Source organism: Pistacia vera, unplaced genomic scaffold (genome assembly GCF_008641045.1).
Source record: "Pistacia vera cultivar Batoury unplaced genomic scaffold, PisVer_v2 Contig184, whole genome shotgun sequence".
NCBI classification, from domain to species: Eukaryota; Viridiplantae; Streptophyta; class Magnoliopsida; order Sapindales; family Anacardiaceae; genus Pistacia; species Pistacia vera.
Window position 1 is genome coordinate 7,210 of NW_022195938.1, and position 12,840 is coordinate 20,049.

The 12,840-nt window shown below is 39.4% G+C and overlaps 1 protein-coding gene across 1 annotated transcript; it reads left to right on the plus strand.

The window, feature by feature from the left end:
• Positions 1-395: 395 nt before the first annotated feature.
• LOC116126799 lies at positions 396-3,671 on the plus strand. The gene is made up of 2 exons (XM_031412477.1): positions 396-1,182; positions 3,457-3,671. Exons 1-2 carry the CDS (start codon positions 396-398, stop codon positions 3,669-3,671), a joined length of 1,002 nt encoding a protein of 333 aa, XP_031268337.1.
• Positions 3,672-12,840: the final 9,169 nt, after the last annotated feature.

Below are 12,840 nucleotides of genomic sequence, written 5' to 3' on the forward strand. Positions count from 1 at the left end.
AATGTTAGGGGGCTCAATTCCCCCACTAAACAAAAAAAGGTAAGGAATCTTATTAGTAGCAATAATTTAAGTTTATGTGCTGTTTTGGAGACTAGGGTTAGGGAGAATAATATGGATGTTGTTAGGAAAATGGTGTTCCGTAATTGCGCTATGGTTGAGAACTATTTTTTTGTGCAAGGGGGAGAATTTGGGTGGGTTGGGATAGAGATATTTTGCATGTGAAGGTTATCCAAACTTCGGCTTAAGCAATTCTTTGTAAGGTTAGAATTTCGAAAGATAACTCCATGCTCTTTTGTTCTATTGTCTATGTGCTGAATAGTGTGGGGGAAAGGAAGTAGCTATGGAAGGAGCTTATCCACCATGCCAATGTTTGCCAACGTGAGCCATGGGTTATTATGGGCAACATTAATGCGGTTAGATTTGCAGGGGAAAAGAAGGGAGGTTGTAATAAATGGAATTCGCAATGTGAAGAGTTTAATGACATGTGTAAGGAAGCTGATATTGATGATCTTAATGCCATTGGTTCATTCTTCACTTGGAATAATAAAGGAGAGGTCAATTGGAGGATTTGGTGTAAACTTGATCAGGTGATGTGTAATGAGCATTGGAGCAGCAAGTTTCCCAACTCTTTTGCGTCCTTCCTTACTCTAGGCATATCAGACCATTGTCCAATGGTGGTTGATAGTGGGCTGAACTTTCAAGGTAAGAAATCCCCTTTCAAGTTTTTCAACTTTTGGGCAGAGCATGGGGACTTCTTCCCTATCGTGGAGAGAGTATGGAGATTGGAGCTGGAGGGTAACCCCATGTACAGGCTGGTCTCTAAGCTAAAAGCATTGAAGGTTGAGCTTAAGAGACTAAATAGAAAGGAGTTCATGAACATTTCGGAAAGAGTGAAATTTGCAAGAGATGATCTGGCCCAAGTCCAAGAAAGGCTTATTGTGGATCCGGTTGATGGTGCTCTATTGCAAGAGGAGAAACTTAAGGCGGAAAAGATGGTCAAGCTTTCAAAAGCTGAAGAATCATTAGCCAAGCAAAAGTCTAGGGTTAAATGGTTATGGGAAAGGGATGCTAACACTTCTTACTTCTTTAAATCTATTGCTGGATGGAGGAATAGAAATAAGATTGTGTCCTTGGAAATTAGGGAAGACTCGTTACTAGTGATCAAGATAGAATCAAAGAGGAGTTTGTGTCTTTCTACTCAAATCTTTTTGAAGATAAGTGTGCGGGTGTTTCCTATGAGGGCATGGAGGAGCTTATCACCCCTGTTATTTTGGAGGAGTGTAACGCCCCACTTGAGGTACATAGTTAAGATTTGATGATTGGCTTGAATGTTTATTGCTTTGTCCTCATTGGAACTTGCATGTTGTCTTTTTCGGTTGGTTGGCCCTTAGTTAGATTGATGAGTTGCTTTGGTTGAGTGTTTGCCCTAAAAATTATGAAGAATTGGTGAATTTTTGGGGTTACAGGATTCTCCGGGGTGAAGAAGAAGCTTCGCCGCGGCGAAGAGGTGCTGCTACCCACAGAGTAGCTACCGGAGTATTTCGCCGCGGCGACGGGCCAGCTGAAAAATTTGTTAAGTTTTAGATAATTTTTCCCTAAGGGCAATTTGACCATTCTACTCCTAATTAGTAGGAAAAGTAGGAAGTGAAATGTAAGGAAATTTCATGGAGAATATGTTAGTGTAGGGGTGTGATTGTAATTAATCAAAGGATATAGGTGACATTTCCAAGAAAGAGCAAGGGCATTATGGGAATGAATGAGGATATTTTGAGCTAAAAAGGGTTGAAGCTTAGTGAACCCTTCATTCATTCTTCTTCCACCGCCTCCTTCATTCTCCATTCCTCTCAAGTTTTCTTTTTTTTGATAAGTACCTCTCAAGTTTTCCTTCAATCTTTCAAGGATTCAAGAAGGCTTTTTGAGTAGTTTGAAGTGGGAAGTTAATCTAAAACATCCTAAGGTAAGGATTCTTGCTTTAGTTGTTAATTTTACCTTTATATGAAGTGAAGTCTTATAGCATGGTTGGTTAAAATTGTAGAGAATAGACAAGTTATCAAAGGTAAAGAGAAGTGCTAGTGGAATCACTCCATCACAAGTAAGTAAAATCCAACTCAAGCTAAAGTTTAAGAAATCATTTGAGTAGAGATTTCTTTATGTTTGTATGTATCATGCTTGTTGAGAAATTGAGTTGAGATGTTATGAGTGTTTATCCATGTTGTGATTGATTACACTTCATTTAAGAGAAGTGTTAAAATGTGATAAGAGGATGTAGTTTAAGATGGAGTTTGGAAGGTGTTGAGTGAACCTTTTTAGAAGTGTTATTCCTTGATAGGAATTGTAGCTTTGTGAGGGAGGTTTCTCCCATTTTGGATGATTAGAGAAAGAAATAGAGCTATTGTTATAGTGGAGTTTATATATGCACTTGAGTTGTTTGATGAAATGCCTAAGAGAAGCATGAGAATGAGTTATGAACCTTAATTCTTGCAACATTGCATGTTGGCATTTCATAAGTGCATTAGTGGAGATGAACCATCCATATGCAGTATTTGTGCATTGAGAAGTGATTTAAGAAAGAGTAGAAAACTTTGTGAATGCAACTACTCTACGGGTAGAGAGAATGAGAAATGCTAGAGTAGAGAAAATCATTAGAAACGGGTTGATGCTTTGTGATCGTCACCCAAAAGTCATGAGAAACGGGTAGGTGCTTTGTGGTCTCCACCCAATAGTTATGAAAACCGGGTAGATGCTTTGTGATTCCCCAGCCGTGCCTCCGGTCAGAAAAGGCCGTGACATACATCAGAGAACTTATAGAGAAGAGTATGAGAAATAGAAACAGAAAGAAAACAAAAATGAGAAAAGGTCACGAGTAGTGGGAGCTTTGTGATCTTCCGGCCGTGCCTCCGGTAAGACGGGCCGTGACATATGAGTGAGAAAAAGTCACGCAGAGCGGGCTTGAGTTCCCGACCGTGCCTCCGGTGAGATGAGGCAGTGACATTCAAATGAGAAAGAGCAGAGAGAGAAAAGTATAAGTCACGAAGAGTGGAACGAGTTCCAACCGTGCCTCCGGTAAGATGGGGCCGTGACATTTAAGAAACAGTTGATCGAAAAAGAGCTATGTGGAAGAGAAACAGAGAGAACGAGAGAGTATTGTAAGGAAAAGAATTAAGAGAAAGAGTTACGGGGATAGATTAGTAGAGGAGTTACTTACTGAGCCTTTTTGTGCTCACCCCGTCATTTCCCTTTGTGGTTGCAAGTTCTAGGTGAGGGTGCAGTCGGATGGGCGTCGGCAAGTGAAGAGAAATAGTTACACTGTCCATCCTGTTTTTGAGAGCTTTTGTATGGATAATACTTTATATTTGTGTAAAGTATATGTATATTTAATAAAAGAAAAATTTGGGCCATCTATTTATGTTATAATACATGTATTTTATTATATGTATTTTCTGAGTATATGAGTAGAAAGCAGCTGTTACAAGGAGGAGGCCAACTCCATGATTAGTGAGGTTTCCAAAGAAGAGATTCAAGAGACCATGTTTGGAATGAGTAAAGACAGAGCACCGGGGCCAGATGGTTGTGGAGCTTTTTTCTTTAAAAAAGCTTGGGATATTGTCGGTCATGATGTTGTTAAAGCGATCCAAAATTTCTTCAAGTCTGGGAAAATGCTTGAGAGGTGAATTGTGCCATTATTGTGTTAATCCCAAAGAATTAAAACCCCTCATCTTGTAGTGAGTTTCGACCGATCTCATGTTGTAACACCATCTACAAATACATCTCCAAGATTATGGACAATAGAGTTAAAAGAGTTTTGCCTCAGTTCGTCAACAAAGCCCAAGGTGCCTTCGTGGGGGGGAGGAAAATTGTGGATAATATCCTTTTGAGCCAAGAACTTCTCCACCACTATGACAGGAAGTCGACCAAAGGGGCTAGATGTGCAATGAAGGTAGACCTTATGAAAGCTTATGATTCTGTAAGATGGGATTTCGTTATTAAAGCTCTAGAGCTTCTCAGGTTTCCTTTGAAGTTTATTGGGTGGGTAGAGGAGTGTATCAAAACTCCTAAATACTCTGTAGCTGTTAATGGGGAATTATCCAAATTCTTTAGCGGTTCTGGAGGGCATAGGCAGGCAGACCCTATCTCTCCCGATCTCTTTGTGATTGCCATGGAGGTTCTATCAAGACTTCTAAATAGAGCAACGAGGGAACCTTCTTTTAAGCACCATTGGAGGTGCAAAGAGTTAAACCTAAACCATCTTTGTTTTGCAGATGATTTAATTATTTTTTGCCACGCGGATGAAAACTCTCTTGGCATTGTCAAGAGAGCATTGGATCGTTTCACGTTTTGGGTGGGGTTAAAAGCAAACCCCTCAAAAAGCAACATTTTCTTCTCCGGGGTGAGTGAGGACGGCAAACAAGCTCTTTTGCCGATTCTTGGGTATCAAGAAGGAAAGCTTCCAATGAAGTATTTAGGTGTCCCTCTCATAACCAAAAAGCTTTTGCCTTCGGATTGCAAACCTTTGGTGGACAAAATCTTGGCTCGTATTCAATCTTGGCGAAGCAAATTCCTCTCCTATATTGGTCGGGTAATTCTCATTAAATCCATTCTTTTTAGCATTCAAGTTTATTGGTCATCTATTTTCGTGCTCCCTTCAAAGATCCTCAATGAAATTAATGCTAAGTTAAGGGTTTTCCTATGGTCTGGGAGTGACATGAAAACCTTAAAGGCCAAAGTTTCATGGGAAGAGGTTTGTGTCCCTGTTGAAGAATGTGGGTTGGGGAGTATGAGAGCTAAGGATTGGAATAAGGCAGCCATGATGAGACATGTTTGGAATCTTAATCAAGTACATAGTGGCTTCGGATGGGTTGAATGGATCAAAACAACGTACCTGGTGAGGAAGAGCTTTTGGGAGATTCCTATACATTTAGATGCTTCTTGGGCTTGGAGGAGCATTTTGAAGCTTAGAATGGAAGCTAGAGAGCACATCAAAGCCATCATCGGAAATGGTCAAGCAACTTATGTTTGGCATGTATAATTGGCACCCAGAGGCCCTCTCAAGGATAGATATGGCACTTGCATTGTGTATGATTCGGGGCTACATGATCTTGCTAAGGTGTGTGAGATTTGGGATGGGACAAGGTGGAGATGGCCAACGGCTAATTCTTGGCCTTTGATGGACATGAAGGATTTCATCGACTTTGATCTAAAGAGGGCGAGGACGTGGTAGTTTAGAAGCCGAATGCATCTGGTAAGTTCTTATTAAATCGGCTTGGGAGGTTACTCGTGTGCACCAACACCAAGTGGAGTGGCATCACCTTGTATGGTTCCCAAAAGCTATTCCACGACACCCCATGATCACGTGGATGGCATGTAAGGATCAGCTTCAAACCAGGGACAAACTGATGAGGTATGGAATAGCTTTACGAATGCGTGTTGTTCGTGTAATCATGGCAAGAAACGATCATCATCTCTTTTTTGCTTGTCCTTTCACACCTAAGGATTTGGAACCCAATCCTTGAGCTCTCTTCTCTTGGGTATGTCACCCGGCCTTGGAACGATTATGTTGAGCACATAGCTAGTAGGTGGAGGAAGAAAAAGCTAAATACTCTTTAGGGAAGCTAAGTTTGGGAGCCACTGTTTCTCTATTTGGAGAGAGAGAATAGTCGGATTTTTGGTGGGGAATGCAAGGATGCCCATACTCTCTACAACTCCATCAAGAATGTGGTGAGAGAGAGGGCTATCCTTGGCAAGATCATAAGGAATACCTACTAGAAAGACTTGCCAAGAAATGGGGTCCCCCCATGTCTATTTTTAAAACACCCATGGGAGGTAATTATATGGTTTGTATTTATGATGGGTTTTTTGTCGTGTAAGGATTTGGTTATATATATCCCGGCGGGTGATTGTGTTAGAAGAGGCTACTTTGAAAATTGAAGACTTAGGGTGTTGATCTAGTGCTTTGTCTTTGTGTCATTAAGCGGCCCTACCTTGTTAATGTCATGGATATGGAATTGCTCTTGATAATGCTTACGCATATGGGTTTTGTGCTTTGATACTTTTGAACCTAACCGAGGGCATTCATGTGGTAGGTAGATTCATTGTATTTCTTTAATCTCTGCTTGGTTCCATTCCTTTGACAAGTGAAATGGGAAAAAGAGAAATTCGGGGTAACTTAGATAGTATCATTCATTTGCTCCTAACCCAGGGCATGTCCTGAGGTAGATTGGCCGACTCTTAGGCCTTTGTACATTCTTTCCCCTTTCTATAAAAGCTTACTTACCCAAAAAAAAAATATCCTACTGTTCTCAAGTTGGAGCAATCGACTTCTTTTGGATTAATGAGCAATTTTAATAAATCTGAAATTACTAACTAAATTTAACATGAAATGCGAGATGAAAAAAAAAAACGGATAAAATCAATTCAATAAAAAGGGTAGGGTTTTGACTTCATTCAGCCTTTATGGGTTAAACCTAAAAATTAAACGGCATTCACATTCATATGCATTGTTTGTAAATCGAACTCACTAAGGTGTTAACATACCTTCTCAGGCATGTTTTCCTATTCTTCCTTATAACTTTCTGCACCCACAATTTGAAAGTTAACAATTCCAAACTCATTAAGCATAAGAATCCTACAATGATTTCATTAATTCTTGAATCTATCTCTACATCCAATACTATAATGGTGATTATCCAAGAACCTAACATGATTCATTTCTCAATCTCATCATGTTCATCACAAAAAGCATTAAAACTCATAGCAAAACACACATCAAAACATAGTCATATGAACATAAACAATCAATCACTTAACCCATTAAAATCCGAATTACAATCAAAACCCTAACCCAAATGGTTAGTTCTAGCTAAATCAACACTACAAATAAGAAAAACGATAATATTCAAGTTCAATATAATGAAAAGTAGAAAAGACAGAAATCTCCCCAAATGATGAATCCCTTGGTTCAAAATCGAATATTCACCCTTCTAATCGCTAAATCTCTCGAAGCTTAATCAAAGAAATGTAAAAGTTGCTAAACCTACTTCCTGGACTCCCTAGACAAAAAAGCTAAGTTTTCTTTATCCTCGCCCAAACTCCTAAGAAAACACCGCACAAAGTAAAACTATGCGTTTCACAAAACTGGAATTTACGATCGTCGCCGGGCGAAGAGAAAATTTCGCCACGGTGAAGAACCAAACAGATCTGTGCGTGACTGGCTCACTTCGCCGCGGCGAAGCTTCTTGAAAAGTTCTGAAATTACAGAACTGCCACACTGCTTGCATCTTTGCTTGATTCTTCGATTCCCGGTGCTCTCCTTTGGTACTAGCCTCATCGTGCTTTATCCTGCTTCAGAACTCTCCTAACTTCTAAGTCAAAAATTTCCAATTTTGTCCTTATTTGCTCAAAATGTCCATTAAAACCTAAAACACGAAAGTAAAGAATTAAGCAATAATTCAGGTCAAAATGCACTAGAAAGTACCTGAAATCCGATTAAAAGTCTAATAAAACTGTATAATCTATGGATTATGTAACACCTGCTGTAAACTAGTAAATGCTTGCATATAATAATAGAAAATGGGCCCAAACTTTCTTTTCTATTATATGTATTAAGTCTTTTATACACAAAGAGTATTATTTTACAAAATTCCATTTAAAAGACAAAAACAGGGGAAACAGTGTAGCTATTGCACCTCACTTGCCGACGCCCCTCCGACTGCATCATCACCTAGATCTTGCATCCACAAAGGAAAATGACGGGGTGAGCACAAAATAATGCTCAGTAAGTAACCTCTATTTGTCTATCCCCGTAACTATTTTTCGTAATTCCTTCCTCACACTTTTTTCTATTGTTTTCTACTAACGTTATGGCCTCATCTTACCGGAGGTACGATCGGATGGCGTTCACACAACACCATCTCACTCTTCATGACTGTTGGGTGGAGTTCACACAGCACCAGCCCGCTCTTAGTGACTACTGAGTGGGGATCACAAAGCATCTACCCGGTTTTCATAACTATCGGTGGAGACCACAAACACCTACCTGTTTCTCATGACTTTTGGGTGACGATCACAAAGCATCAACCCGTTATAATAACTATCGGTGACGATCACAAAGCATCAACCCGTTTCTAATGACTATCGGGTGACGATCACAAAGCATCAACCCGTTTCTAATGACTTTCTGTACTCTAGCACTTCTCATTCTCTCTACCCGTAGAGTATTTGCATTCACAAGGTTCTCTACTCATAAACAAGTGCATAAACAAAGTTTTCTACTCTTCTTAAGTCACTTCGCAATGCACAAATAATGCATATAGATGGTTCATCTCCACTAATGCACTTATGAAATGCCAACTTGCAATGTTGCAAGAATTAAGGTTCACTACTCATACTCAACCCTCTATTAGGCATTTCATCAAACATTCAAGTGCTAAAGACTCACTAAACATAATTCTATGTCTTCTCTAACCATCCAAATGGGAGAAAACTCCCTTGCATAGCCATAAATCCTGCCATAGAATAACGCTGCCAAAAAGGATTTCTCAATATCCTTCAATTCCATCTCAAACTACATTCTGAACCCACATCTCACTTCTCATAATTGAAGTGTATGAACAACCATAAAGCAATAATTATCTCCATTTAAATCTTATCCATGCTCTCACTTGTATATACACACACATAATTGCTATTAACCTCTATTCAGAATTTTTCAAATCTCTACTTGGGTTGGGGTTTACTTACTTTGTATAGAGAGATCTCACTAGCTCTTCCTTTCTCTTGGTTTGCTTGATTTTTCTCACCCTTGAAACAATTAAACAATTCAACCAAAGACCTCAATATTCAAATATACATAAAACTCACAAAACTTCACATCCAAAGCAAGAATCCTTACCTTAGATGCCTTAATTGATTTTTCTACCCCAAATCACTCCAAAAGCCCTCTAAAAATCCTTGAACAATTGGAGAGAAATTGAGAGGAATTAAAAAGGAGAGTGGCGGTGGAGAAAGAATGAAGGGTTTGCAATGACTTAATTCCTTTTAATACAATTTATGCACAAGCATTCCCATTTTGCCCTTACTCTCCCTTGGGAATTCCATATATCCTTTGATTCATTACAAACACATCCCCATACTAAAATATTCTCCAAGCAAATTCCTTACATTTTACTCCCCACTTTTCCTACTAATTAGGGGTAGAATGGTCAAATTGCCCTTAGGGAAGAAAATATCTAAAACTTAACAAACATTTGCTTGGCCCGTCGCCGCGGCTAAAACTTCTGTAGCCATGGCGAAACTGTCCAGCAGCTTCCCCGGCTTCAACACCTCTTCGCCGCACGAAGCCTGGAACACTAAACTCTTCTATTTTGACCCAATTTCAAGGCAAGTATTCAACATACCACTCATCACAGGCCAACCAAACAATAATCTAATAAACCGACTCAAATAAGAGCAAAAGAAGAACATTAGCTACGTACCTCAAGTGGGGCGTTACAGTTATCAAATACCCCCAACTAAAGATTGCTCGTCCCCGAGCATACGGCACAAAACTATTGGAAACAAAGACAAAACACGAACAAAAACACAAAACACACACACAAAACTGGAAAATGAACAAACCACCAGACTCAACTCTACAATGAATTGCCTAGAAATTGCACTGTCTCAAAGTTTTGAAAAATTATTATTAGAAATTGTTCAACACTCCAAGAGTTATAGCATTATCGACTGTCTTCCTCAATCGGTCCACCAAGTAGTTGATCCCCACTTCAATCCACATTCCAACTTCCCGGATTATTTTATGCAAAATGTAAAGTTTATCAAATGTTGGCAGACTACATAAGCCTAATATTGAACTACTCTCCACTAATGAGGACTAGACAGATAATCAAAGGTCTTTAAAAGCTTATAATGTTAGGCTCGGGTAGTGGGTTCCAAGAAAAAGTTAGAATACAAAGTAAGAAAACTCGGTTTTCCTAATGCAAAACTAAATCACATCGAACTCCACTTCTTCTCAACCACCAATTGATATTGTCCACTAATTCCAACCCTAAAACTTGTATCTTTCTTATTTTGGATACCATAAATGCGGGAAATTTGTTTAAGGTGTACGGGCGTTGTTATACCAGAGGTTGCCAAGTGCTGCTAGGCAGTTTTTAAGGCGGGTTCCAGTTTCCAGCCGGTATACCCTTAAACTAGGCAGAATTCGTTTGTTTTTTTTTTTTTTAACATAAACAATTCAATTGAATGAAGGTGACTACCCCTTTTGTTATTATTTTCTTTTCCTCCCAACCCCCAAACTATCTTTTTGCCTATTCGTACAACTCTTCCCGTTCTTTGTTTTGCATTAGAACCGAATTCTCCTAAGGGTACGATAAAGTGTTTAGGGTGTAAGGATTGGAAAATTTTGTTGTTTTCCAAGAAAATAAAGCATAGAATTCATACATCCAAATGGGTTACTAGGGACAATTTCATTCATGGGTCGGCTAGAAAGCTCAAACGTTTTGAAAAATGCCTAAATCATCTTCTCAACCATGTCTAATCCTAGAATTTCGCCTCAAAACTTCTCTACTAGGTTCTAGAGTCCACCAACATTATCAAGACTTCACCTAACCACATAGAATGATCTAAGCATGCCGAAATAAATGAAAATTGGTGCTGAATCACTCAACAAACCTTAATAAAATCCAGTCAATACACAAAACTTAAGCAATGCTTAACATTTCTCAAATATAAATTGCAACAACCCTATTCTCATCATTGATTTATACAATTCATTATCGGCAAAACTCAAACTAAAGAAGGAATTTTTTTTTTTTTCGTTTAGGTGTACGTGGCATTGTTATACCAGAGGTGCCAAGTACTGCTAGGCAGTTTTAAGGCGGTTCTGGTTTCCAGCCAATATACCCTTAACTCGGTTTTATTTCTATTTCCTACCCCAAACTAAACTGACATTGTCCCCAATGTTCCATTGTGCAAAAATCAGGACAGAAAATCAAAATACAAAGGTACGAGAAAACTCCCTGGTTAATCGTGAAGTATCGCTCCACAATGAACACCTCGGTCTCAGACTTTTCATCACCCAGAATATGTCAAACTTGAAACTGTGGTGTCCCTTGTGTTAGCACACATTCACAACTAACTTGAAAATATTACAACCTAATCTCGTCCTTTCAACAACTACAATTAAAAGAAATAACTAAAACACCTAAACAAATCCAAAACAGAAATAAAACTGAGTTAAATGAATAGCCAAATCAATAAAAAAATAAACATAAAGACAAACAAAAACAGGTGCTCCGCGCTTCTTCTTCTTCCTCTTCATTCTCCTCTTCTTCCGCCTCGGAGCCCATCCACTCATCTAAGTCCCAGTCTGCCCATTGGTATACTGAAGTGTCAATGTTAGCTCTTAAAGCTATTCTTCTGCATCTCATATATCATCTGGGTCTGCTCAACCAACCAATCCTGACGTTTTGCCATATGTTTCATTAAACCCATCATCTGCTGCATCATCTCTTTCTGTTAGCTGTGGAGCTAGATGATGTGGCAAGGCCTGTTCTCTGCCTTTTTTCCCCTGCTCTTGGTTGCGCAGCTTCCGGACGGTCAAGGTGCTTCAAATACTCTGAGTCTAGACTAGGGCAGCATGAATCGGTGCTCGTCATCCTGAACCTAACTCCAGCTCCAAGGCCACAGGTTGGCGATGAGATGTGGGAAACCATAACTTGGTTTGGAGGCCTGCTTAATGCGGTTCCAGATCATGTCTCCCACATCGATACTCGTCCCTGCGGCAATAGAGTAAAGCAATACTGCCTTCTCGTGAGTAATTATGTTGTAGTGCGATTCTGGCATCAATTTCGCACTGACAAATATTGCCACAGTCGAGCCATCGCTGTCAACTGAGTCCCTTGAGAGTCCTCTTCTGTTTCTTCGATACTGCCATCTGCATCCGGTTTTGCAATGACCAGAGATGATACTGTCCTCAAACTGTGATCTCCTAAACTGTACATACTCATCCTGGAAAATTTCAGGCAGGTTATAGAACTCATTGATCACCCTTTCCATAAATGGCACATCACCCTCTTACAAAAACTGTACCTTCCTAACAATCCGGAGAATTGGCATAGACCTCCCTTACTAGCGGCTCTACACGGTTGTGCAAGACCACTCATGAATAGTTCTCATCGTCTCCCTCGACTCCAATCCAACGCCTGATTCGCGTCAATCGCGCTCAGGAATAATACCCTTATCCTTTCTTTGTGATTGCCCCCTCATCCTTTTACGGGATTCCTCATTAACAAAACGGTTGTCAACTTTCTTTCCTTTGCCCTTACCCTTGTATGATGCTTATTTTTTGGCAGGCATTGTTCACAATTAAATTTCACTCCAAAATTATACCCCAACAATTCAAACCTAGTTGTTTTACACAACCAATTGTATCATGAAAAAACAACAACACTTCCAAAAATTTGCGTTTTAACCCCCCAAAACTTCAATTTTTCAATTTTACACAAACACTCCAATATTTCAAAACCCAAACTCCTAACAATCACCCAACGCACGAACTACTCTTCCTTTAACAAATCAACGCTCAAAATCACCCAAATTCTACAACTCAATCGCAACAAATTTTCAGATCTACAATCAAAACTCGAATTGTGCGATCAAAGGTTAGAACCTGAGATCTTACAAAATGAAAAGTATTGCCACCAATTGAACCAGAAACAGCCCAGATTGAAAAGCCCCAAATTCTTGATCCAAATTTTTCCTGAAATTTTCACAGAAATTGTTGTTCAAATGGGTTGTTTTGGTGTTTAGGAATGTTATGGAGTAAAATATTTGGTTGGAAAA

Coding starts and splice junctions, on each gene's coding strand:
- LOC116126799 (XM_031412477.1), top strand. CDS start 396: ATGGGCAACATTAATGCGGTTAGATTTGCAGGGGAAAAGAAGGGAGGT. Junction 1,183..3,456: donor CAAGATAGAATCAAAGAGGA/GTTTGTGTCTTT, acceptor GTATATGAGTAG/AAAGCAGCTGTTACAAGGAG.